Here is a 26743-nt window from a genome sequence, read left to right on the forward strand (position 1 = left end):
TATTTCACACTTTCACATATCAACTACATAAATTGTAGAGATAAATGAGAAAATACAGTTTTTTCTATTTCCGACAGTACTATTATTGACAATAAGAGGAAGGCAATTTTCCATGAGGCAGAAACAAAAATATACATGACTGATAAGATTAATTAGCAATTAATTGACAACGGTATTAGAATCTATACCGAACATTGCATCACATATAATCATGAAGTTGTTATCCATAAAGTATCTTACTTTCTTATTACTCACCAACCTCTAAAATGCCAATCAAACAGATTTGTTGATCAATATATACATTTACTACCAATTGCTCTTGCGGATCGCGCAGCAGAAATTGTAAGCCTTTCAAGAATTCTGGGATATCATCCGGGTACTCATGGGAGAAAAACAATAACAAAAGCAACAACCAGTCCATGGAAATTGCTCTGGATCAGTGTCCCTTCAGTATGGGCTATGAAGTATTAGAAGAGGATGTATATAAGCTCTTAACATTACAATCATATCTCTATTGGCTGTTAAGTATAAGAAGCATATAGAATACATCTCCAAGTGTTTAGCATTACATACATATGTCTATAGGTTTTTTAGCATTTAAACATCCGAGTATGCTACGAAGACTGAATATCATATCTCTGTGGGCTAATAAGTATAAGAATGGTAGCAATGTGGCCTATTTGCATAAGAAACATATCTCTATGGGCTGTTAAGTTAAACTGCAAAATATGTTAAAAGGACATTAAGTACTTGGAGCAATATCCCTATGGGCTGTCAAGTGTAAGCGGCGTATATTTGCTGGATCTGTAGACTGTAACTATAAGAAGCATATCTCTATGGGCTATCAGGAGTATACTCCATGGCCTATTCAGTAGTAGAAATTTATTTCTATGGGCTGTTCAATAACAGAAACATATCTCTATGGTCTAATAAGTACTAGAAGCATACTCCATGGCCTATTCAGTAGTAGAAGCATATTTCTATGGGCTATTCAATAACAGAAACATATCTCTATGGTCTAATAAGTACTAGAAGCTATTCAGTAGTAGAAACACATCACTATAGGCTATTAATTATTAAAAGCATATCTCTTTAGGGATTAATATTAGAGCATATCTCTATGGGCTACAAGAGACATATCTCCCTGCAATAAGCAATGGTCAGCAGACGGTGACAGAAAAGAGTGCAAACATGACTTTTTCATAATGCCTCAGAACACATGATCAAAACCACAAAATCACAAATATCTTTGCACCATTTGACATCAACTGTCTGAATTGGTCCACATTCAAATCTTGGTGATGACCTCACAAATTACCCTGACCAGTGAAAATCTGGGTTAGAATTTGTCTTCAGCAACCCATGCTTGTCGTAATAGGCGACTAATGGGATTGGGTGGTCAGGGCTCACTGACATGGTTGACACATGTCATCATATCCGTATGTAGTTGATCACTGGATTCTGTCCAGACTTGATTATTTACAAACAGCCGCCATTAGCTGAAATATTGTTGACTGTGGCTTTAAACAAAAACAGACAAACAAATAACCTCACCAATATCTGTTCACATAGATGTGAGAAAGGCCCTCTAATGATCGCACCCAACTTTTACAGCTTTCAAAGCACCATGGAAAAGAACTATTTGACAGGGTCTTAAAACCTAAGTCTTTGTGCATAAATTTTCATCAATCTGAGGCTTTGTGCAAGGTCATCATGTCCCAGAATGTTCAGTATACGAAGGAGTTCTTCAGCTGTGGCCTCTTCACCTTTGAATTCTTTCCAAAACAACATTGCAGAATAGATTCTTTCTGGGAGTTTCTCTTTCCCATGATGAATCTGTTCAAATTCAACCATTTTTTCTTCTGGAAAGTGTAGTTTCTTCATCAAATAACGCAGTTCATTCTTGTTAAGATCATACTTCATTCTCTCAAACATCTTGTTCAGGAGCAGTTCTAAATGAAATAAAAGTCAAGTGCGAGTTATTGTAAAAATACACATACATATTTCCGCAATTATTTCGAACGGAATTCCTGTTGCAGATGAGCTCAGTTTGTATTCTTTCATAAGACCTATATTGCAGGTTCAGATTCTAAATGAAAAACATACAAACTTTCCTATTTACTTCATAGTAACATGATGTTGCATGCTTGTCAACATGTCAAAACACTAGAAAGCAAATGGGGTCAAAACACCTGCACATGCTGATCTACTCCACACTTTCCACATGTATTGTGTCCTTAATTGAAAACTGAACTAAAGATTGGATCCAAATTGTTTGAACTGTTTCGAATTCGTAAGTATAATGGTTTCATAGATGTTGAAAAAGTGGAAAAGGTTTATGACAAACCATTTATGTACAGACCAGTAAAACAAGGAATGAAAGACGAAATATTTTCAGATAAATGAGTTGATACTAAATCTAAACTTTCCTTAAGTCAAGCATGTTGTTGCGTGTTTACTCAAACAAAAAGAATATCTTGTTTATATGAAATAACTCTTTTTTTATGCTCATCATAACAACAGTACTTTTGCTTCTCATGTGCACTCAAAGAGAGTGAAAACTAAAAACAAATAGAATTATTAAAAATAAAAAAAAAGAAAGTATGGTTGCTGACTGTGTAAAGTGATCTGTCCTAAGCAGGAAGACAGTCTGTTCCAAATGCAATATTCTTCACAAGGATATCATTAAACATAAAATGCATCAATGCATTTGGAAAAACAGTTTAAAAACAAAATCATGAAGTCAACATCATCAAAATGCTTAAAGATATAAGGCCTTAAATAAATTTATGATCATAATTGCCTTCACGAAAGATTCTGCTCATCACCAATATATGGACAAAAATATGATAAGAAATATATAAATATTACTCATCCAAATCTAAGATCCCTGAGGGAACAGAGGCCAGGGGAGAAGTGCATTAAGTGAATATTTTCTACCAAACATCAGACAGGCCGTCCATGCAGAGAGCCTGCACTTCTGGTACTGGTTGCCATAAATGGCTGCAAAATTGCTGATGCGGCATCGATCAATACTCACTCACTCACTCACTCGCTCTGGTACTGGACTGACATATGCAAGGAGCTTGTGACTGAGACATCCCATTGATGTGAGAAATGTCCAAAGTCTATGACATCAACTTGAAGAATGAGTAATGTTGAGACCAAGTAACTGAGGTGTCATCCACAGCAACCTGTAGTGACAAACAATCCAACCTAGTTTTGTACTGCATGGTAAATCATCCACATCAGTAAGGAACTGTGTTGTCAATAAGTTTCCTGGACTTACCAAGCTAAATCTGTGTGATCACCTAAACCCTTTCGGGTGCATTCATGTGAAGGTGGTTGTCTGGTGTAGAAATATCAAGAATATGCCCATTGAGGAGTTTGGTGTTTTGGTGGTATGCCCAGATCAAGGTGTCTTGATAAGTGTAACCAGACTTACAGATGGCAGTGCTGAAGACTTCGTAAGAGATGTCAGTAACTTCTCTATAAAATTCCTGGGTAATCACAATGATTGTCTCAGGATGTGACAAACTGGGTTCAGCACAAAAATAAGTGTCATATCTGCTGGGAGACTCAACCCAAGAAGATCTGCGTTTAGAATTGGTCCTCATTCTTGTCGTAAGAGGAGACTAACGGGATTAGGTGGTCATGAGCTAAATCGAACTCATTCTTTCTGCAAGCAAAAGCGTTTCTTCCATGTTAACACAGGGTAAACAACTATCACATGGGTGAGAAGTATCCTTATGCATGGCAAATCTTGGATGTTCCTATTCATTATAAGACAATCATCAGGTAAGATGGCATGGCAAATGTCCAGAGATGTAAACTCTTGTGTCAGTGAGAGAATCTCACATGAATTCTGAAATGACCTGTTTAAGTCAACGATATAGCTGTCACAAATTGTGATATAGCTAATGAAAACAATGATGGTTTGTTAAACAACTTGTTTAATTTTTAGACAAAAATTATTACAATATTCTGCTGAGTTGGTGTCTTTTTCTTATTAACTTTGGCGTTGGTTTGAGTCATTTATGATTATTTGTTTTTGAGTTGTTGAGAGCTATTACCGGTAACTGGGGAGATTTTGACTCAAATGGACTATACCAGTAGTGAAGTATGTTATTAATGCCAGTGACATTGAAGGAGGATAAAGAGTAAGATAGGAAACATCAAAGTCTTTTTATTAGTATTGCATAATACCTCCTGGATTTGTCCAACATTCACTCATGGAGACAAACTATACATGAGTCTTCAAATGGTGATTTGAGGCAATCTATCCCACTCCTGAAAACGAACATAGCTGGTGGCCTATGACACTGACACACTCCTATTATGCCCCAGTTCAGTGGGAAGAGGGCTCATTGGTGGCATTCTGTGGACGTGCTCTGCTGGAGGTGTGCATTTATATTTTTGCACAATGTCATCCTGAACATCACCCCAAACACCTTGCAAAAAGAAGAACAATCGGTGTGTATCTTGCCATGATAATACCCTTCTTTGCACATAATGGAGCTGGGTTCACTCACTCAAGTGATGCAACTCCACACCAACATTGATCCACTGCCAAATCTCTCATGAGGTCACAGATTGACCATGGCTTCAGATATGACCTTATACCCAGAGATACAAACCCCAAAGTGTTGCAAAGGGTCAAAATTAGTAGTTTGACCATAAAATTAGTAGTCAGCTAAATATTTAAAATCATGATGGATTCTGAGAAACATGTGTCACTAATCCAGAGTGAAGCTTTAATTTAACAAACCTCAAACAGCAAAAAAAAAGATATCAACATTACATTTCTTCTTGTCTCTTTTTGGCGAAAATGTATTTAATCCACGAAAATATATGCTTTTGTCTATATATGTGAATTGTTATGAATTTTCTTCAAATTTCGTAGAATTTCTAGTGCAATCATACTGGCATACTTTGAGGTTAAAATTCGTAATGACTATGGTAAATTCATACAGGTTGGCATCTCTGTATACCTATGAAGGAAGTGCATGACACGTGACCAGCAATGATTACCCCAGCTTCCACGGTCTGTACATATTGATGTCAATCTACAAGAAAGAGCGACAGAACACCTGTCAATCAAGCTGCATGTAGATGATTTCTAATCATTGTACCTGTTGCAGAATTACTGACTGATATTTATTTACCTTGAAAGTTTCAAAATCAGGAATGACACCGTAATGTAATTGTGTGATCTACAACATCCACACATAGAGTGTTACTACTTAAAGGAATTTTGACTGCTCAAATAACTGGAACCAGAACCAATTACTTTTTATAACCTTGAGATGATACTACAAGAAAGCAAAATGTTGATTTCTCAGGCTATGTACAGATCAATCAAATAACTGGAACCAGAACCAATTACTTTTTATAACCTTGAGATGATACTACAAGAAAGCAAAATGTTGATTTCTCAGGCTATGTACAGATCAATCAAATAACTGGAACCAGAACCAATTACTTTTTATAACCTTGAGATGATACTACAAGAAAGCAAAATGTTGATTTCTCAGGCTATGTACAGATCACAGATGTCTACATTGACAGGAAAGAGAAAATCTCACCATATCAGAATGTAATATTTATGATAAAATTGATATTTTATAGTTATCCTGACTCATACTAACTGCTTTATCTCCCTTTCCTCACGAAGGTTGAGTGGAAACCACTATCCCTATGTTCCCTAAAACACTTACTCACCCAAACAGGGCCCCTTTGCCTCCTTTCCACCATTTGTCTCATGTGACCAGAGGCCGTATTGTCACTCTCTCCAAAAGTTGCAATTACTAAGGCTTGCAAGGAGGCCAGATAGCGGTGAGAGAGGATGGTTGGAAGGGCCCGCTGATTATGAGTCAGGGTAAGTATAAAATATCAATCATAAAAATTACATATTTTTCCTTATCCCGACTCATACTTATTTCTTGAATCCGACAGACAGGTCTTGGGTCAGCCTCCTATCTGGATTCCCTGTGACTGCTTCATCAGTCCTAGTCTGATCATATAACCCCTGGGAACACTTCTTCATTCTTCTTCTTCTGCGACTAGTGAGCGGGGTACTACCTTCTCTTATAAAAAAAACAAAAGTAAATCTTATGATTTTGTGGATTTGAAGACATGCTGAGAATTCTCGATTCTAGCTTTCTTAAACGATCCATATGTTAAGAAAGGGGCTACTTTCGAAACTGAATTGCATCACTTATGTGCTGACTTATCTTGTAAGACTGGGGAGCATGGACTCTCTGTCAGTGGTTATGGGACAGTAACCTGATGTCTACGTGATTAAGGGTGGGTCTTAATCCTTCCTATCGTCTAATCGGGACTGTAAATAGTTGCTTCAGTATGAGCGGTCCGAACTGGTGGATACTGGCTACATCTTCCGTGGCAATATCTCTGAGATAATGGTTGGCAAAGACAGTCTCTGATTTTCAAAAGCAGCCTTCCATGATGAATGAGAGAGCAGTTGCCATGTAGAGCTAAAGTCGATGCAAATGTTCTAACTTCCTGTGGGTTGGAAACTCTATGCAGATCCAATCCTGCTGCTTTGCATGCTCGTAATATTACTGCTCTTATCCAAAAGGTGATCGTAGCTCTGGAGACTTCTATAGATGTTGCAGTCGACAATGGGACAAATAGATGTAAAAAGTTCCTTCGTCTTGTAGCAATTCATTTCAGGTAGATCTTCAATGCCCTGACTGGTTATAATGATATATAAGTCCTGTGTGTCGTTGGGTCCTAATATTGATGATAAGGCTGGAATGTCGAATTGTCTGTTTGGTTGACCGGGTAGCTGATTTTTCACTACCCTTCGGTGAGTTTTACTCCTGTGTTCATAGTGAGAACCGAGCTAATAGTCGCTAGGTAGGTTGAGAGAGTAGTTCCTTTTAAATGTCTAGTAACTCTCATGTGGCATAAATATTCCGCAACTTGAGGGTGTGAGGCTTTAATGGCTGAGAATCCTTTGCGAGTAGCAAACCTGTCGAAACTCTTCCATTTGTCATCATAAAGATTTCTAGTTAAGTGTGTGAGTGCTAAAGTCACCGCTTTAGCTGGTCTAGTAGAACACCCTCGTCTGGTGAGGCAGTGTGTAATACGCTCCATGTGTGTAATTGGAATCCTAGTGGATTGGCATGAGGCCGCCTTGTGTACGGATGTATGAGTAGAATAGGCCGTTCTGGTAGTTGAATTGTTGGTTCTTCTAAGAGTCTTATTAAGTCTGGGTACCACATTCCCGAAGGTCAGTAGGGTGCTACCAAAAGCAGTCGGAGGACTTTGTCTCAGTGATCTTGTGTAGTACTTTTGGTAGTGGAATGGCTAATGCGTCTGAGGACCAGGATAGTGGATCTGGAACCGGTGAGATGAATGTCGTTTTTTGATAACTGAATCGAGTCGCAAAGAGATCTATGAGAGAACATCCGTGATCCTTCGTTAGTAGTTGAAATTGTTCCGGGATGTAGCATCCATTCCATGGGAGACGGTGTGACTGGCCGTGATAATGCGTCGGCTATGACATTGGTTGCTTCTGGGATATGACAAGTTTTTATCTTCAGATTGAGCCGGTCTGTTAGGTGGAATAGACGGAAGGTCAGATTCAATAGTGGTGCCGATTTCCTTGTCCTTGTGACTGCCACGTTGTACGTGTGTATCATTAGGATTTGATTCCTGAAGAGATGCCACCAGTGCATGATGGCATTGATAACTGCCTTAAATTCCAACTGATTTATGTGTTGCGACCTTTCCTCTATGGACCATGTTCCTGCCCGGGGTTCTGACAAAACAGGTAGAAGGTAGATGCCTGTGCAGAAACGTTCAAGAACGGAGGAGCCTGTAAAGACGTATACATCCCATTTAGACAATTGATGTCACAGTCATAGCTGGCTGCATGGATAGTTCTTGTATTGGCACAACAGTTCAGAATTCTAACTTCTTCTGAAGAACACAAGAATGTTGTTATTGATCGAAGCCCACTCACTGTAGAGTGACAGCATGCTAAGACGGGGTCATTGTGTAGCTGTCTCATTATAACGTTGACTGGCTTAGGCTTCACAGCACTTCTTCATAATATGTTTAAGATCGGAGAGTCAGCAATGAAAACAACTTTGCATAGGATGTCAATATGAAGTGATGATGCACCATTCTTCTCCTTATGTTCGCAAACAATCTGGGTTCGATCCAAGAAGGTAATCGATGTGCACGTTGATTGTAGCGAAACTAACTTCCGTGTAGCGTTGACATGGACAGTAATACAGGCTGTCGTTTATATCAGGAAAAATTCCTAGTTAAACATTGTTCATCCCGCTGTCAAAGCTGGACAGCTACTGAGATTCCCATGATGATAATGGAACAAAGTTGTATGCTGTTTTCAGGCTGTAGTTGAAGTGATTCCACGTAGAACGGGTTTGCTAACAACCCAGTGAGCTTGCTGACACGTGATATGCAAATCAGGCACAGGGCATTGTCTTCTGTCCTGGACCAATCAGCTCCCAAGCATGTGACATCAGCAGTGTTGTAACAGGTTGGCCCCCATGAAATATAGTGCAATAGCTGGTTGAGTAAAAAATGTGTGTAAAAATTCCATAATTCCTTGCTTCCATAATCCTCCATAACCTCTTGAATAAGGGTTGCTTCAGGTGTAAAATGCTTGATGGATTGTTTATCCATAGAGTTCATAGTCTGTGCCAACTTACTGGTCCTTAAAATCCTGTGAGACCTCCTTGATGCATGATATGAAGAGCAATCAAATATGGTTGGAGCAGCCCATGGTTGCGTAAAAGTAGCTTAATGTAGAGGTCGGTCACAGGCATGAGGATAGTAGATCTTGTTGACGCCTGATGATGAATTCTTGATCACTTTCCTGTGCCACCATAGTTGATAAGAACACACGTTCTCTGTCCGTTGTGGGTTCTAGCGTGCGTTAAGCATAGTTTCATTAATATCCATAGACAATAGACGATTTTGGTATTTTCGAAAAAGGTTTAATATCGTCGGCAAACTTCGGAAATCATCAGGATGGTGTACGAAGTCAGCTGAAAACGCGAGTTTAAACCAAGACTGGATCACACACCAAACCGTTGATATTCCAATTCTGCTATTTTCAAAACAAGTTTAGAGATAAACCTGGTTCAGATGAGATGGTTTAACGTCCAATTTGCAGACCTGGTAGGGGGGTAGTTTACACCTTGTTTATCTGTAGAAATATAACTCAAAATTCAGATGCATGGAACACTATGGTGATTTATTGTGAAAGTAAAAGCGAACCTTACTCTTTCAGTGACTAGCAGGAACCTGGTAACACAGATACACATTTATTTCCACTACCTGTGTGTGGAACAAATTAATGTACAACAAAACACCTTGGCGTACTGACAATCCAATGACACAAATCATTTGGTTTCAGCTCTCAACATGAGCTAAACATCTCAACAGTCTAACCACATCGAACATATTACTTAATCAACATTAAAGTTGATATTATGAGAAAAACTAGAGTATGGGCATGTATATGTCCATTTACTGTATGATGAAACAAATTGTGAAAAAATGCACCAAAAATAAGAACACTTCGGCGTACTTACTTCGTACATTGATTTAAAGATTATCAAATTACACAATCTTCCGTTAAAAAACAGCAATTAGCGCTTTGCAGTCTCACACCACAGAATCTGAACAAAGAGGATAAATGTTGAAAGCATGTTAAACGGATCAATTATATTTTGAATCAGTGACTGAAATTGTGAAGAATGACTTGTTGACGTTGTCGGGTTCCCTGCTGTTCTTCAAGTTGCCAATGCCTGTCAGTTTCACCCAATGCCTCTTGCTTTAACTTAACAGAGCTGGCATCAAACCATTTCCCATCAATAACACGGATATTTTTCTCTTTACAGTCAAAGAGGAAGACCTTTTGCTCACTTGTCCAGTTATTCGCTGTTTTGATTGCCCATTTCACCTTTACATGCTATCTCACCTGCTGACTAAAACGTAAACACAAATATGATGTTAACCGGAACACGTGTGCAACTAAAGTGAGCATGTGTGGGTTGAAGTTTCGAAATTATTTTTACAACGAAATGAACAAGGTAATATCTTCAAATTCTAGATGGTGAGACCTGGTCTAAACTTACGTTTAGGAAGACTAGCTTTCTGTAATACAGTTTAACTTAGACCAAAGGTCCTGGTTTTCGTAGACCTGGTCTCCCCTTAAACCTGGTTCAAATTAAACTTCCTTAATAAATTAGTCCCGTTGTGTCTCACTCTGTAAGTTCGAGACTTGAGTTACTGAACAGTGAGTAAATTCCCATCCTCTTCTTGTGCCTTATGAAAGTTTAAACTGAGGCATAGGCTGGTCCTGCGATATAGTTGCTTCCGCAAACACTAATTCAAGAGTCTGTCTAAATCGATGAGTCGAGATTCTCATGCGAGTTATCCTCAGCTATTGAAATACTGGATGCTTCACGGATAAAGTCGCCATCAGTAGATGAAATATGAGCTGTCTGACTAAGGGATTTCTCCAAGTCCCTGTAAGTATTGTTATAACAAGGTCAGGAGGGCCTGTTCAGTGATGTTAACCACAAAGTCCGATTGTGATTAGATATGAGCCTGCATGAGCGAAGGAGCCTGTAGAGGCATATGCGTAGGTAGATTTGCGAATGTATGATTCTGAGAAGCAGAATATATCCCTTTTCCTCAAAGTCTGCAGATGCATGTTTTTGATGAATGGTACGAAGTCGGGTTGAGACAGACAAGGGTGGTTGAAAGGCTGTGTATTGCCCCCAACATGTGGATAAGCCTGCTGTTGATAAGGGTTCACATAGTGCCGACATTCGAGATCTTTATAGCATGAGTAGACGTAAGTGCAGCCGAGTTCACAAACATATGACTATGAGATATCATGGAGGGTTGTGTAGATGGGTTTGCGAATTTGTTGACTTGAGAAAACAACTCAGGAGTAGAGTGAGCAGGGAAGTTGGTGAACATAGGTGCAGGCTGAGTAGTGAGAGATTGATGACTGGTTCGTGAAGGCTGGGTTGATTCGAGAAGGACGCAGATGGGTTCGTGAAGGATAGAGGGGAATCCAACGACGTTCGGGAACGGAGTAGTCGTATGCGAAGGAGGGGTCGCTGTGCAAGTCAGATGAGTGAGTAGGAGCATTTGCGAACACACAGTGGTGTAGAGCTGAAGGGTTTGAGAACCCTGACATCTGCTAAGGTCCTACGTAGGTAGTCGGGAGGGAACCTAGGTTCCCGAAGGTCAGAAGAAGGGTTCAGGAACTTAGTGAAGGGTTCGCGAGGGTCTGAAAATCATCTGATGCAGCATTAGAATTGACGATGATTTCGATGATGACTTCTAGTGGGACGTCTCCTTCAGTTTAGTTAGCTTCTGCAGACCAGAACCCGCCCCAGGAGGAAAGCAGTAGACTTTGATGATGATACTGACGACGACTTCTTGTCAGATGTCTTCTTCAGTTTAGCTAGCTTTTGAAGACCAGAACCCGCCTCAGGAGCTTTCCTCTTGGGGCAGGACTGCAAGACCTTTGTCTGACGAGGCTCGAGCTCTGTCACCTTTCTTCCTGGCCCTCTTCTTGATATATTTATTAAATAAACATTCAAATAAGTATGCACAATATATACATTGCAAAAGTAATAGAACATGACATAGGAACGCATGAAGAGCACACAGGGTGAGGAACAACAGCAGAAATACAGTATCGACATTGTTAACAATATCGCATGTGTCTCAGTCTATCTGCAAACAAAGTGAGAAAACCAAGAATTTAGCCGTGCATAGATAATATACATATGTCATTATGATTGCCAAAGGATATAGGAATCAATCTACAGCAAAAATTTGATTTTGGCCTGAAGATAATTGAGTATTATGCAGTGGAAGGGACCTGAGGTGCCAGCCCAACCGTCCAGGTGGGCGATGAAGGACAGAGTGATATTATGGCCGCCAGTCACGTGGGACTTTTGGCGGGAAGGAAGCATGGGTCTCTATTTGGGTGAGTAAACTTTTGACTGTTCTTGGGAACATAGGGACAGAGGTTTCCACTCAAGCTGTGGAGGAAAGGGAGATAAAGCAAAGTCAGGATAAGGAAAAATATTAACTTTGGAAAGATATTATCAAAAAATTCAGTATGTAAAGGAAGTAATTGCATAGAAGTCAAAAACATCTATAAAGATGTAAAACTGGAAATGAACATGTGTGTTCTGAAACAATTATTTTATTGAAAATATAACTTGACAAATATAGAGTTTTTTAAGTTCTTTATATAAGTTCTCAAATTTTTCAATAAAATGTTTTGTTCTTAGGAACATAGGGATAGCGGTTTCAACTCAACCTTCGGAAGGAAAGGGAGATAAAGCAATAAGTATGAGTCAGGATAAGGAAAAATTAAAATGAATGCAAAATCTTGAAGCAACTCTTAAATCTTGGTAAGATATTGCATTTGTTCAGAAAACATTTCTCTTTCCTACCTCTGGTAGTAAATAAAACAATGAAATCACCTTCTCTTTCCAATGCTCTCCGTATGAACCTTCCAATGGGCTGAGGGACACCACTGACACACACATCCATTGGTGGTGTCTTCAAAGGGTTGTTATGGAGACGGAGATCTGTTAGTTTACTCAATTGATCAAAGTTCTCTGGGAGGGATACCAGTTTGTTGTCGTTAAGGTGCAGTACATGAAGTTGCCTAATATCACATACAGAGTCAGGAAGGCTGTTTATTTCATTATGATCTGCAACAAGTGACACAAGATTTCTCATACCTGAAATTGTATTTGGTAATGTTCTTAAGGTATTATTTGAAAGGATCAACTCAAAAACATTTGAGAATTCTATCTCATCAGGAAGTGAAGGTACTCGAGATCCACTTCTCTGGTCAAAGCGTAGTTTCACAAGGTTTGGAATGGCACATGCTGACTTTGGGAACTCAAAAAAATTGTTGTGCGACAGGTCAAGGTTGTTAAGTGATGTCAACATTGATACTTCTTCAGGCAGCTCCTCCAACATATTCTCAGACATGTCCAAAGATTTTAAGTGAACAAGTGCACACAATTCTGGTGGAAAGCTACCAACTTGGTTGCAAGAGATATTTAGCACTGTAAGATTGTGCAGTTCTGCCATTTCTGGAGGAATATCAGCCACACTGTTGTGAGCAAGATCTAAGATCTCAAGTGTTGAAACTTTGCAGACTGGTAAGGGGAATGTTTCAAACTGGTTTTTTCTTAAGCTCAGATGCCTTAGTTTTGATAAATGTGCGAATTCATTTGGTACTGTAGATATTCTGTTCCCATCCAATGCAATGATGTTCAGATTCTCAAGCACTGAAATGGCCTTGGGAAGTTCTTCAAATAGGTTGTCAGAGAACACAAGTGTGTGAAGTTTTTTCAAATTTCCAAATTCAACAGGAACTCCAGTCAATGAGTTGCCAACGAGACTCAGAACTTCAAGGTTCGAACACCAACTTAGACCTTCTGGTATCTCAGAGATGTTGTTTGAACCCATGTATAATTCTTTCAAATGAAACAGTTCAGCTATGTCCTCTGGTATATGCTGAAGATAATTGTTCTCAAGTCCGAGTATTTCCAATTCTTTCAGCAAACAAAGCTCAGCAGGAAGATCCTTTAACAAATTGTTGTTCAGACCCAAGATCTTCAGTTTCTTCAAATTACCAATTTCAGACTGTACCGATGACAGCCTGTTTCCAGACATGGCCAATTCCTTCAGTCCTTCAATCCAAAATAGCTGTACAGGGATGAATCCAAACTCATTGTCATCAAGCAGGAGCTGTTCAAGCCTGGTCAGATTCTGTATTTCATGTGGCAGATTTGTCATGTGATTTCCTGACAAGCCAATGCGTTGAAGACCTTCTATCCGACAAATCTCTGGATTCAAGAATTCAAGTTCGTTTCTCTCTAGCCCTAGTATTTGCAGCTTACTGAGACCACCAAGACTGTTTGGTAAATTTTTCAACCTGTTCTCATTCAGCCCAAGGACAGTCAATTCAGTCATATGACCTAGTGTGGATGGAATTGAGGATAATCTGTTGCCATTTACTAAAAGTTCAGACAACATGGGAAGTCCACATATTTCTGAAGATATGGCTTCCAATTCATTGTTAGATACATCAAGCAGTCGCAGTTTTGGCAGATGGTAAACAAGTCGATTTATGGTCTTCAAACCATTGTAAGACAGGTTTAATCCTTCAAGTATTTCCAGTTGACTCACATTGTCAGGAATATCAGTAATGTTGTTGTTGGTTAAAAATAGAAAGGATATATTTTCAAGGTCAAATACTTCCTCTGGTACTTTGGACAGTGAGAGTTCATTGAGACCAAGACTCACTTTACTGCCCTGGGAGTAAAGGTAGGAATGCAGGTTAAGTTGATTCTCTGCATATGTGTCTTCGAGCTGACAATTGCCACAGTTATCCAATTCCATGGCTGAAAAAAGGAATAACAGAGTAAAGCCATTTATCAAGAGTAACATGATTAATGTTCGGTATGTCAGGTATTTCAAATAGTGAATTATATCATGTGATTAATGTTATACACCAGCAAAATACCTTCAGTATGTTTCCATATTCCAAAATGCAAGTCTGCAGAGGTAAGAAGTTAAGTTTCAGTTAGTTCCCATGTGTGAATGTGCACACCTACACCTACAATATCATCATGTGAGAACAGACGAAAAGTTTTTACCTGTAATTTATAACAAAATATTTACAGATAGAACCAGGGGTTCAAAAATCCCATCGCCCGACGCCCGGGACAAGTCAGGTTTCATTTCGGGCAATGAAATAATGGTATCTAATTTGTCCGTGGGCTACTAGATAATTTCCACTTATGGTTTCAAACTGGAATTAACTTGGATTTAATTTCATATCTGCTCAAAATGTAGCTATTAAATTTTGCAATGATAATAAAGTAGAGTTATCCTTCTTTGCTACTTATCACTTTTCAATAAATAGTCCAGTAAACATAACATCAAATACCATGTTGATTTATTCTTCAGAATTACATCATCATGATTATTTCATAAAATCAGGGCAAGTGGAAAATTAGTCAGGACAAGTTACTTTCTTAAAGTCACTTGCCCTGTGGCAAGTGACTTTTTAAAAAAAAAATGGAACCCCTGAGAACAAGTATATATGGATGACAACTTCTTATATTCTAGAGCACGACATTTCGATACAGGTGCTTGTATTGTTTTCAAGTGAGAATGGTACTGGGAGAGAACAGGTGAAATATACAACAAGACTAATTAACAAGGCATAACAATGTGATGATAACAAATAAAGGGATAACAGAGGATTACAGGGATAAACATGGAGACCAGTGGAAGCCAATGATACACAGAGCATAGAATGTATACAAGATTAACAATGTGATGATAGTGAATAAAGGGTAGCAGAGGACAACGGGGATACACATAGAAGCCAGTAATGTTTATACAAGAGGCTAGGGTTGATTGATGAGCTCCTCGTATGCAGTGGGGATAAAGTAGCCTTGATCTCTATGAATCAGTGGTCGGTATCGTTTGATGTTAATTCCTTCAGTTATCTTGTGTTTGGTAAGGTCTGATTGGTTTGTAGCGAGGATGGTGAAATCAGTCGAGTTGATTTGGTGATTCCTACTTGAAAATGATACAAGAACCTGTATCGAAACGTTACGCTCTAGAATAAAGGAAGTTGTCATCCATATACTTGTTCTATCTGACCTCCAACTTCTAAAATGCCACTCAAAGAAGTCAAAATATTTACAGCCTTTGATGTAGGAAAACAGAAAGAGGTGTTGGCTTGCCATTATTATCACCAGCATTATTTTTATTCCATTAATAAACTTTAATTCATGCAGTGATGTATCAGATTACTTCTTAATATAACATTTGGAATTATCAGGGATCTATCATGATATATACACCTTGAAAAAGGTTAAGCACAACCGCTAACACAACTAGAGAATGACCAGAAATTATTGAGAATTTTAGGAATATGTTTAATTGGATTTCTAGTATAAACAACCTTGACCAGCTATCAAGTGCTTGGTTTCATTCAAGAGAGACAACTCCGTTAATCCTTTTTCATTAGTTTGTGAAGAGTTATCCCCCTTTGTTTACTTGCTAGCAGACGACATTTTCAGTGATCCTCAGTATGGATGAGTTAGAGAAGAGGAAGTTGATTTTAGAGTATTATAACGAGGACATCAGATCAGCTAAAGTGATTTCAAGTAGAACAGGCATCCCTTTGTCCACTGTTTATTGTGTTTTGAAAAATATTGCAAATGGATATGGCATTGAGCACCAGGGAGGCGCAGGTAGGCCCAGAAAATTTACTGTCGGTAACAGGAGGCGGCTTGGTATTCTTGTTTCTAAAAACAAACGAAGGAAGAAAACTTAAGGCTGGATATGATTGATAGAGGAACGGTGGCTGTCTGTAAGGAGACAAATAGAACTGAGCGGCATGCAATGGGTTGGCAGAAAATTCGAGGAATTCCATCACCGATCATGAAACCTGAACAAAAGGAGCGAAGGTTGAACTGGTGCTTCATCATAGAAATTTTAACTGGGACAATGTGATTTTCTCAGATGAAAGTTCTGTGTGGCTGTTTCCTATACTGAAATTCTGGACCAAACAAACTGAAAAACCTTTGTATCAGCGCCCACAGTACAGTCCGAAATTTAACGTGTAGGGTGGCATATCTGTGTTAGGGGCAACGCCCCTCTGTGTATTTGAAGGGAATATGAACAGTGAGCGGTACACAGATATTCTCGAGGGACATTTACTTCCATCTGCTCATGTGTTCTATGGAAATGTTTGGATTTTCCAGCAGGACAACGACCCAAAACATCGTTCAAAGCATTCACAGGCCTGGTTTCAGACCCAAAATATGACATTATTAGATTGGCCAAGCTATAACCCTGACCTAAATCCAAAAGAAAATGTTTGGGGACTTATGAAGGAAAGTGTCAATAAGAAAAATCTGACAAACATTGCTGAAATGAAAGAAGAGGTGGTCCGATATTGGGACAGCATGGACCACGACTTTCTAACTTCTTTGATCAGTAGTATGCCCCGCCGCATTGAAGCCTGTATTGCTGCCCATGGTGACCTGACAAAATACTAACTGTTCACCTGTCTGGAGTCATGTTCTGCTAATATTCACATTTATTACGTGAGTAATGAGTGAAAAAATAAAAAATTTACAATCTTTAAATTCTCAATAATTTCTGGTTGTACTGTATGTTCAACTTGTGAATGATGATACATATAATAATTATATTTATTTATGAAATTATTCTAAGCATACTTGGAGGAAGGTGTTTCCTAAACAACAAAAACTGTCTGATAACCTCAACGGCATCTCTTGTGGTTTCTAATTTGGGGGGCTACTCCACAATTTTGTAAAAACTCAAGAGAAGTGATCAATGGCGGCGCTCTGTTTGAACTTGCCCCTCTACTCAGATCCACAATATCCAGTGTATGGCACACTTAACACAGATTAGGATTAATTATGACAATAAACAAAATGCAGGAAGAGACTAATTAGTCGGCTCGTTAACAACCCAAGCGGCTGAAGCCAGGTCAGACATGTTAATTACTGCTGAGTGAATCCACAAGGACTGGTCCGAGTATTGCCACTTATTCGATGACATTTCTGTTGTAAAATGTCTGGAGGGACTGCGGATAAAGGTTTACTTAAACGGAATTGCCACTTATTCGATTTTCCTTATCCAACATGAAATAATCATAAACAATGAAGGCTATTGTCGGGACCGGAGAAAAAGGTTTACTTATCCTGGGCTGCCACTTATCAGTAGTTTACTTATTGGGGTTTCACTGTATATTGCAATAACTCAACGTTTCATTGATGGTGACACAAAACCTACTGTAAGGAAGGCATTTAAAGGTCACATGCAACGTAAAACACAACTTTGCAGATTCTGATACCTTTCGGTATGGACATACCGAAACAAATCGTCAAAAATGCAAATTCAACTTATAAGTTGAAAAATAACGCGATGAAAAAAACCATGCGAAATCGGAGTTCAAACGTTTCACTAATTTTCCCCAGACTTTTCTGGGGAAAACGGGTTTCAACAGCTGGGCTGCGCTCATAGCACGTGCGCAAGTAAATAGGTTCGCGCAGCTTGGAAGCGTGTTGTCGGGTGAATACTCGGTGAAGACTTTGGTGTGAGCTATTCTTCTAATGTTTTGTTGATATCTCACAGGCGCGAGCTTTTTATATGTTATGACAGTAAATTAACTGTTTATATAATTTCATTTGTCTGTTTCACCACACGTTCTTCTTACCGAGACACTTTCTCAGTTTGATACTTAAAAGCAATGTCATTATTTAGCGTTGACAGAATTTCTAACTGTGATATAGATATGTCGTTGTCACAGACAAAACTCAATGTCTTGTTTTATTGACACCTGTGTGTCTGCCTGTCTGTCTGCTAATGACAATATTCAATACACAGCTGCTATCACTGACCACATGCAATTTGAACTTAACACCAATCAGGCTATACACCATAAACAAAATGCATTGATTTATGGCCCGAGTTCGGTCTCTGTCACATTATGTAATTATACAGACAGGCAGGTGTGATACTTGAACACATGACATGTTATGATGTCTGTTGATTGCAAAATGTTATACACAAAAAATGAGCATGTATTTACAAAACCCAACATCTCTCTATATATATACACACAATTAGCCATGAAGGCATCTGCAAATGAACCAGCCGTTACACTTGAGTGCACACCCACCCGCTCTGACTGGGTTCGGTATCCCGGCTGCTTCGTTTCTTGGGAAGTAAACCGAAGTACACAATTTTGCACTTTCGATTTGTGATTGTACGCTTATAATTTTGTTTATATATTTTTTCGTAACCAGCAATGTATATTATATGTCATGAATAAGTGATAATTGTGTTTTAATTATGTTTGATTTTTTGGTTGCATGTGACCTTTAACAATTTGGTAAGACAGGCGACTAAATCAGGATCTTCAATGACCTTCCATTGAGACATTCTGAATTCTCTTTTTAGATCTTTATTAGTCCTATATGTGATAAGCCTGCTACCTCTTGGTTTCCAATCTCAAATCCATGGGACATTTTGACAAAACACATAGCTTTGTGCTGTAGACCAGTATGGCTTTAGATGTGGACTATGTTTCTTCTTAAGAACATGCTTGTCTGATGCATCATTGATACATTTAATCAGTGTGTCACAATACTTGTTGATCTCATCTTCTGATTGCAGTTTAGAATGGCAATGACCACTTTCAGTCAGCAGTTGTGTCAGGTTAGTTGAGTAGCAAGAACAAAGTTCTTCTCTACTTAACTTCAAGTTGTAGGATAGCCTGTTGAAGTCTGGGAGATGTCCTACTACAAGACAGGCAACAACAGGCCTATGGTTGCTGACATTGAGCTGGTGATCCTCTAGGACTTCACATGAAGAAATGCAGTCGAGTTGACAACAATGTGATCAATAATCGAGGAGTGGGTACCATCAAAAGACACATATGACAGTGCGTCCTTACACAACGCTCAGAGTCAGAGTTGCTTACACCATCATTGCTGATTGTCTACAGGAAAGGTAAATCATTTTTCAAACAACCAGTGCTCACTGATACCACAAACATCCACATCATATCTTGTTTGGATATCCAGTAGAAATGCAACACTAGTTGTTATTCCAGTAGCATTCCATATAAGAAGATTGAGATTATTCAAAAGCATCATTCAAACTGGGCGAGGTAGGTTTTGGAGCTCATACAGGGCCGGCATGTTATGTTTTTGGGCCAGAATGATCCAGATTCCAGTTTAAAGACATCAGAGGCATGAATGTTGATTTAAGCTGAAACAGTTAAGATGAATTATTGTTGTTTTTTACACCACAAGTGGAAAGGTATTTGGCAATATTGTCTGGTTTGACATCTGGAGCTATTCCACTAAGGAAGAACCAGCCTGCTTTGTGCACTTAAGAGTCAAGTTTTCTTATGTCATTCTGTAAGGCTTCATGACGAGAATGCACTGTTTCAACTTCATACTTGACTTGCTTGATTGAATAAGAATTATTTTGACAGTGCACTTTCAGCAAGGCAGTGTTGTTACATATCTCTGTAATTGATCGCTTCATTTTCAGCGATCTGGCCCCTGCAAGACGCGTGCTCTGTACAGGTGCTGTATGTGTCTCTATTGTCTTCAAAACATTAGGGCTCGCATAATCCATTGTCTAGATGCACTGAGCTGCTTCTTTGTGTTGTGTTTGAATCTTTGTTTACAGCTGTAGATCATTGTTTATTAAATACTAAATCCTTAATTTCTTCAAAGGATTCACCATTCATAAAATGTTAAACAGACAAACAGATAAAGCTAAGATATTTCCACACATTGAACACAATGGTGTTGTTTATGAAGATGATATTGAGAAAGCAAATATTTTTAATGACTACTTTGTGAGTATGGCAGCGGTTAACAGTTCTTCTGATGATGTTAATGTAATATTCTGATATTAACGTGGAAAATTGTCTCACTGATATAAGATTACAAAGTGTTGAAGTAAGGGATATTTTACTGTCGCTTGATGTCACTAAAGCAACTGGTCCAGATCATCTTAGCAATCGTGTCTTACAATGTTTAGCTGAACAATTGTCCATTCCACTTTGTAACCTGTTTGATATTTCTTTGTCCTCTTCTCAATTTCCAGATATATGGAAATGTTCATCCGTTGTTCCAATTTATAAGAAAAATAATGTTCATGATTATACTAATTATCGACCGGTTTCATTTACTAGTTCAGAGCTACAGATAACCTTTTGGGTCATTGAGTTATGTACTCGCTTGTGTTCATCTTAATTGGGTATCCTAATTTTCCTTTGAGTAACCAAATATATTTTACCCACCTCACTCAAGCGCAATTGGGTATTTTGCCATTTTCCATTAATTGTAAAAATATATTAAAGTTTAAATGTTGGTTTACGTGTTTGTTATTTATATTTGATCTGTTATATGATAAACGACAAGAATGACTGCAAGTTGCCAAGTCCAGGTGCTGAAATAGAAACTCTCAATATACCTCAGTTATTTTATCTATTTTGTTTGTACGCATGTAACATCAAATCTATTGAGGATTTACAAAAATTGAAGCGTACTTGTACGCAATAGACTTAATAGGAATTGAGTTTTCACATAAATATTTGCGTAATTTACGCAGATATGCAGCTTATCTGTACCTCTGCTAGTTGTCTTTCAAAAGTTTTTGAGAAGTGTGTTTTTAAATATGTGTCAAATTTTTTTCTAGATAATGGAACTATTACTTCATTACAGTCAGGTTTCACGACTGGTGATTCTACATCATACCAGTTCACTCATTTGTATGACTATATAGCTAAGGCGATGGATAGTGGCAAGGAGGTACGCGCTGTATTCTGCGATATAAGTAAAGCGTTTGATAGGGTTTGGCACAAGGGTCTTTTGCATAAGTTATGGGCTAGTGGAATTCGCGGATCTCTTTCAATATGGTTTGAAAGTTATCTAAATAATAGAAAACAGTTTACAGTAATAAATGGGTATAAGTCAAATGTTAAATCAATTGAAGCTGGCGTCCCTCAGGGATCAGTCCTAGGACCTTTACTCTTTTTGGTTTATATCAATGATATTGTTGAAGATATACAGAGTAATATTAAATTATTTGCCGATGATACATCCTTATATGTGATAATTGATGACCCTATGGTATCTTCCAATATGTTAAACGATGATTTAGAAATAATAGCTAAATGGGCCCAGACATGGAAAGTAAACTTTAATCCCAATAAAACTGAATCTATCATTTTTTCTAAAAAGAAAACAGTAACATCAATGCCAGATCTTATAATGAATGATATACCAATAATGTCTGTTGACACTCATAAACATCTGGGGCTGACTTTACAAAGTGATGGCCACTGGAATATACATATAGATGATATTATTTCTAAAGTCAGTCCTATGATCAATTGTTTAAGAAGTCTGAAATACCGCCTTCAGAGGAAAACCCTCCAAACCCTGTATAGTTCATTTGTTTTACCACTTTTTGACTATTGTGATTATATTTGGAACAACTGTACACAAACTCAAGAGTTATTGTTAGAAAAACTTCACTTAGATGCTTTAAGAACCATATGTGGATCAGTTAGAGGAGTTTGTCATTCCAAAATCTACCATGAAACTGGTTTTTCATCATTAAGGGAATGTCGTAAAAATCACCAAATGTATGCATTTCATAAAATGTTCCATAATAAAACTCCAAAGTATTTATCAGATCTAAGTCCAATAAACATATCCTCTGTATCCACATATGGATCTAGATCTAGTAATATGCTTCAAGTACCATTATGTCGTACGGAAACATATAAAAAATCTTTTTTACCATCCTCTGTGATGGAGTGGAACAAGTTAGATAATGATATAAGAAACATAGATTCCGTTGCCATGTTCAAGAAACACTTTGATCGAACTGTCTCATCCAACGCACATCATGTCTTCAGAAACACTGGTAATAGATTTAATCAAATAATTCATTGTAAGTTAAGACTTGGCTGTTGTGACTTAAACGCATATAAATTTGACCGTTTTCTTCAAAATAAGTCTACTTGCACTTGTGACCATCATTATGAAGATGCCATTCATTTTCTATTTATCTGTCCAAATTTTAATACAATTCGATCGAAGTGTTTCTATTACATAAATGGTTTTAATATTCAATCTGTACTATGTGGAAGTTACTCATATTCTGATGAAATCAATGAAAATATTGTAAAATCTGTACATGACTATTTTACCTTAACAAAACGATTTTTTACCTAATTGATTAATTATACTACTGTCTTTTTCATTAAGTCTTTTACTCCTCTAATGGTGTGTTCTCTTGTCTGAAATGGGGCGGTGGGGTAGCCTAGTGGTTAAAGCGTTGGCTCGTCACGCCGAAGACCCGGGTTCGATTCCCCACATGGGCACAATGTGTTAAGCCCATTTCTGGTGTCCCCCGCCGTGATATTACTGGAATATTGCTAAAAGCGGAGTAAAACTAAACTCAGTCAGTCAGTCTTGTCAGTAATGATGAATGTATATAAAATGTTTCCCATCGCATTGTATTTGGAGAGGTATTTTTATAGGCTTATAGCCTGTTTACCAATCCGTTCATTTAATAATGAATAAATATTGTTTAAATCATTCATGAAATGAATCAAACTTGAGCAATCCCTTGCTAGTTTCATAAGAACAGTCACCATTGCGAATTGTTTTATGCTTTTTCAGGTCACAATTGCACACTTCAGAATTCAAAGATTTTGCTGACTGAAATAATTTTCTCCTATCCACGTGAAACTCATTATCACCAAGTACATTTATAAGTTTTTGAAGTAAAATCTCCTCAGGGTAATTGAAAAAGGTTTCTACGATTTTTCTCGTAGTATGAAATCTGTTGAAATCAACTCACTCATTGTGTCTTGGGTCATGTCTTTAATAATAGTCCATTGTCTATTGGATTGAAAGTTGAATTCACTTTTTGACATATATCAGAGTCCACAAGACCATTATCCAAGGATATTTTTATACCTTTTGGTCCTCCTTTCATGCACCCTTTTTCAATATCATGGAACCCTGATGAATCTGTATAACAATCATATATTTGACATTTAATAAAAAAAAAATCTACAGCCTCTCCTATCTATATCGGCTATGCAATTAATATCATTCATGATCTTTGTAACTTTGCAGGATTACTACATTGTAAAGAGTAATATGTGTATCTGTTGCAAAGTGTTGTATAACATGCTTGCAAGAACTCTACATTGTAACATACAATACTTACATTTGTTTTTAAATGTGATGTATAACATGCAGATGGGGAAAAGAAATACTTTAATATAAAAAATATATATCCAAGGTCATTTCTTCATGTTCCTGCACACTCCTTCCTCCAATGGAGTAATTGACATTTTTCTTGTGAGAGATAATTTCATGTGGCCTCTTGTCCGCCATCTTGCCTTTGATTTATTTATACATTTACTTTATTGCTGACAAGACTACTGAAATAAAGTTCTGAATCCTTATTATAGATCTCATTAAAATGGGAATACCCAAGACCTAAACTTATCTAAAGCAACCAAATTAATGTGTTGAAATGTTACATCAGCATTTTCAATTCACTGGTAACTTGGAAATCATGTCAAACAAACATTGCTTTGATGTGCAGTCACACAGACAGCTTAACTATACTTCAGGTGTTGTGAAGCGTAATTAATGATCAAAATATCAATTATGAAAAACTTGAACCAGCCATTGTAGTAAAGGAGTGTGACCGCTCCAATTGACAGAACTTGAATAACGATATGAATTAAAGATATTAATTAATGGATATTTGGAGTCCATATATTTTGTATTTGCTGAGTTAACAAAAAATAGTTGAGCCAGCTAAACGCCTTGTTCCTACCAAGGTGTCGGTATATACCTTGGTAGGAACAAGACGTTTAGCTGGCTGAACTAACAAAAACTAATGTTGAAAGTAATAATGGATACACTGATATAAGAATGCGATCTACTTTTTAAATTATGGCCACAAAATATTAAGTCACTGAGCAATACACATATCAGAAGAGATCTTATATATATTCAAAGAACCATGCACGATGATCGAGACATATAAAAATACTTCTTTTGGGTATTTCATTTCGATTCTAATTTTATTTGTGTTGATCTCGTAAATGGAGTGGTAACCAAGGACATCGTCCAGTAAAGGTGTCCCTGGCGTCAGCTTCAACTACTTAACAAGTTTAAGACTATGGATAAAAGAAAACAAAAAATCTTGCAACAACTTTGCGATTTAGATGACTTGTATACAAACCTTGTTTTACCAGTCTGTTTCTTCTGTTGTACCCACAATTCGCACAACAAACACGAAATCCTTCGTCAGTTCGTTGTCAAGAGATGAGTAACGCTCCTGGCAGCGCCCTTCGGATCAACTTCGGCCATTAACATTTGAACCGGTAGCATGCGTTGTAGTGGAGTTTCTCCTTTCCAAAGGTGTTCTCTGTCATCGAAGCGGTCCTTTCAATAAATTTGGTCACATTGATTTGATTCGTTAGACGCTTCACTGTGAAAGACTGAGTTACTTGAAGTTGAAAAAAAGACGATTTTCTAATCAGGCTGCTGCTGTCGGTCAATATCAGTTTCTTGAGTTGATTAAACAGAATTGTCAAAACTTCAAGAACACATTGAATGTACGTTATTCCCTGGACAAACTTGTACAAAGCGATCTTAGCGCTGCAGTGATTGTAACTCCCAATCTCCAACATATACAGGCTTAAGATAGTCGCAGCGACAGGATCGCTCTGTGCAAGTAAAGTGGGCCCTGGGGTCCACCCAGCCGTCGAAACAAGTATTGCCCAGCGTGATGACAATGGACAGGGTCTCTTTCCTCTACAAAGATGTTTTCATTTCGTGACCAACTCAGGACTTCAAATTCATGTTCATATTTCAGTGACGTTTCTTAGCAGTGCTGTTGACATTTATTGCGGTTTTTTTTCATTCATTTTCGCTCAGGATGCCGAGTAATTTTTAGTAGTGAGTAACATTTGAAACATCATTTGAAACATGATGGTTGAGCCACAATTGCCGTCGCGACCCCACTGCGCGACAATGCAGTCATGTCAGAGTTTAGGTTTTTGCCGCACTTATCAATATTCCAGCTATATATCCTCATGACTTCTAAAAGCCAAAACGTATACTGAACCACAAAAGAAATGTCGCACTGATAGAGGTTTCTTAAAGCACACACTTTAATTCACTTTAATCAGGGATACTCTACAACAGGGATAGGTCACTCGCTTGCTTTCTTTACCATTTGTACTAATTAACGTGTGCCTCGTCATGCTCCAACGCACACAGTGACTTGGTCCGGTCCCAGCGCAACTTCGGCTGCGTTTAACAGTACTTCAGCCAGTGTATTGTATCAGTCGGAATTTTACAATGAATGAATGATTGAATTAAGAGCAAGAATTTTATGTGAATGAATGAAAGAAATTAAGAAAAAGAAAAAAAGAAAAAGAACATATGTGAATGAATGAAAGAATAAATGATACACCACGGCCATCCCTCCCCAAACATGTTAAAGAACACAAAACTATCGGTAGAACACATATGTTAACATCAGCTGTCCATTTTCGAAAAAAAATTACTTTGAAACATGTTTTTACATTAGTAACTAATTCAGATATCTTATTGCATGTGTGGAATGACATGGGCATTGACAGAATGTTAACTGACACTGTCACAGACCCCTCAAGAACAGAAAGTTTAGAACTATCACAAAGCGCTGTAAACACCTTTCCAGTTTTGTCAAATACTAAGATCAACAAGAAAGAAAGAAGTTTTAGAACTATAACACTCAAGCATCACAAGCACCAATGGCGATATGTCATATTTTTCACACACCTCAAATACACACTAACAATTTTTTTAAATGATAAAACTATCACTATTACTTGCAAACACCTTTCACGTGATGGTATATTCCCCTCATAAAAATTGAAGGTGTATGTGAAAGATGTTTTTGAACACTAACTAGAAACACTCAAACAACGCCCTGCAGTATTTCAATGGCAGATCGGCGATATGTCATATTTTTCACACACCTCAAATACACCCTAACAATTTTTTTAAAATTATAA

The 26743-nt window shown here is 37.9% G+C and overlaps 1 protein-coding gene across 1 annotated transcript; it reads right to left on the bottom strand.

Annotated features, from left to right (window-relative positions):
* Positions 1-1440: 1440 nt before the first annotated feature.
* On the bottom strand, positions 1441-25025 carry LOC124282135 (leucine-rich repeat and death domain-containing protein 1-like). The gene is made up of 3 exons (XM_046718107.1): positions 24919-25025; positions 12522-14462; positions 1441-1952 (listed from the first exon to the last, which is right to left on the bottom strand). Exons 2-3 carry the CDS (start codon positions 14458-14460, stop codon positions 1654-1656), a joined length of 2238 nt encoding a protein of 745 aa, XP_046574063.1. The 5' UTR covers positions 14461-14462; positions 24919-25025; the 3' UTR covers positions 1441-1653.
* Positions 25026-26743: the final 1718 nt, after the last annotated feature.

This window comes from Haliotis rubra, unplaced genomic scaffold, assembly GCF_003918875.1.
Source record: "Haliotis rubra isolate DU_JTF1 unplaced genomic scaffold, ASM391887v1 Scf293, whole genome shotgun sequence".
Classification (NCBI taxonomy): domain Eukaryota; kingdom Metazoa; phylum Mollusca; class Gastropoda; order Lepetellida; family Haliotidae; genus Haliotis; species Haliotis rubra.

What these genes read in the sequence shown, in the direction of transcription:
- LOC124282135 (XM_046718107.1), bottom strand. Translation starts at nt 14,460, where the DNA reads ATGGAATTGGATAACTGTGGCAATTGTCAGCTCGAAGACACATATGCA. An exon ending in GAGAGCATTGGAAAGAGAAG is followed by an intron (nt 1,953 to 12,521) that starts GTGATTTCATTG and finishes TATTTCATTTAG; the next exon opens with AACTGCTCCTGAACAAGATG.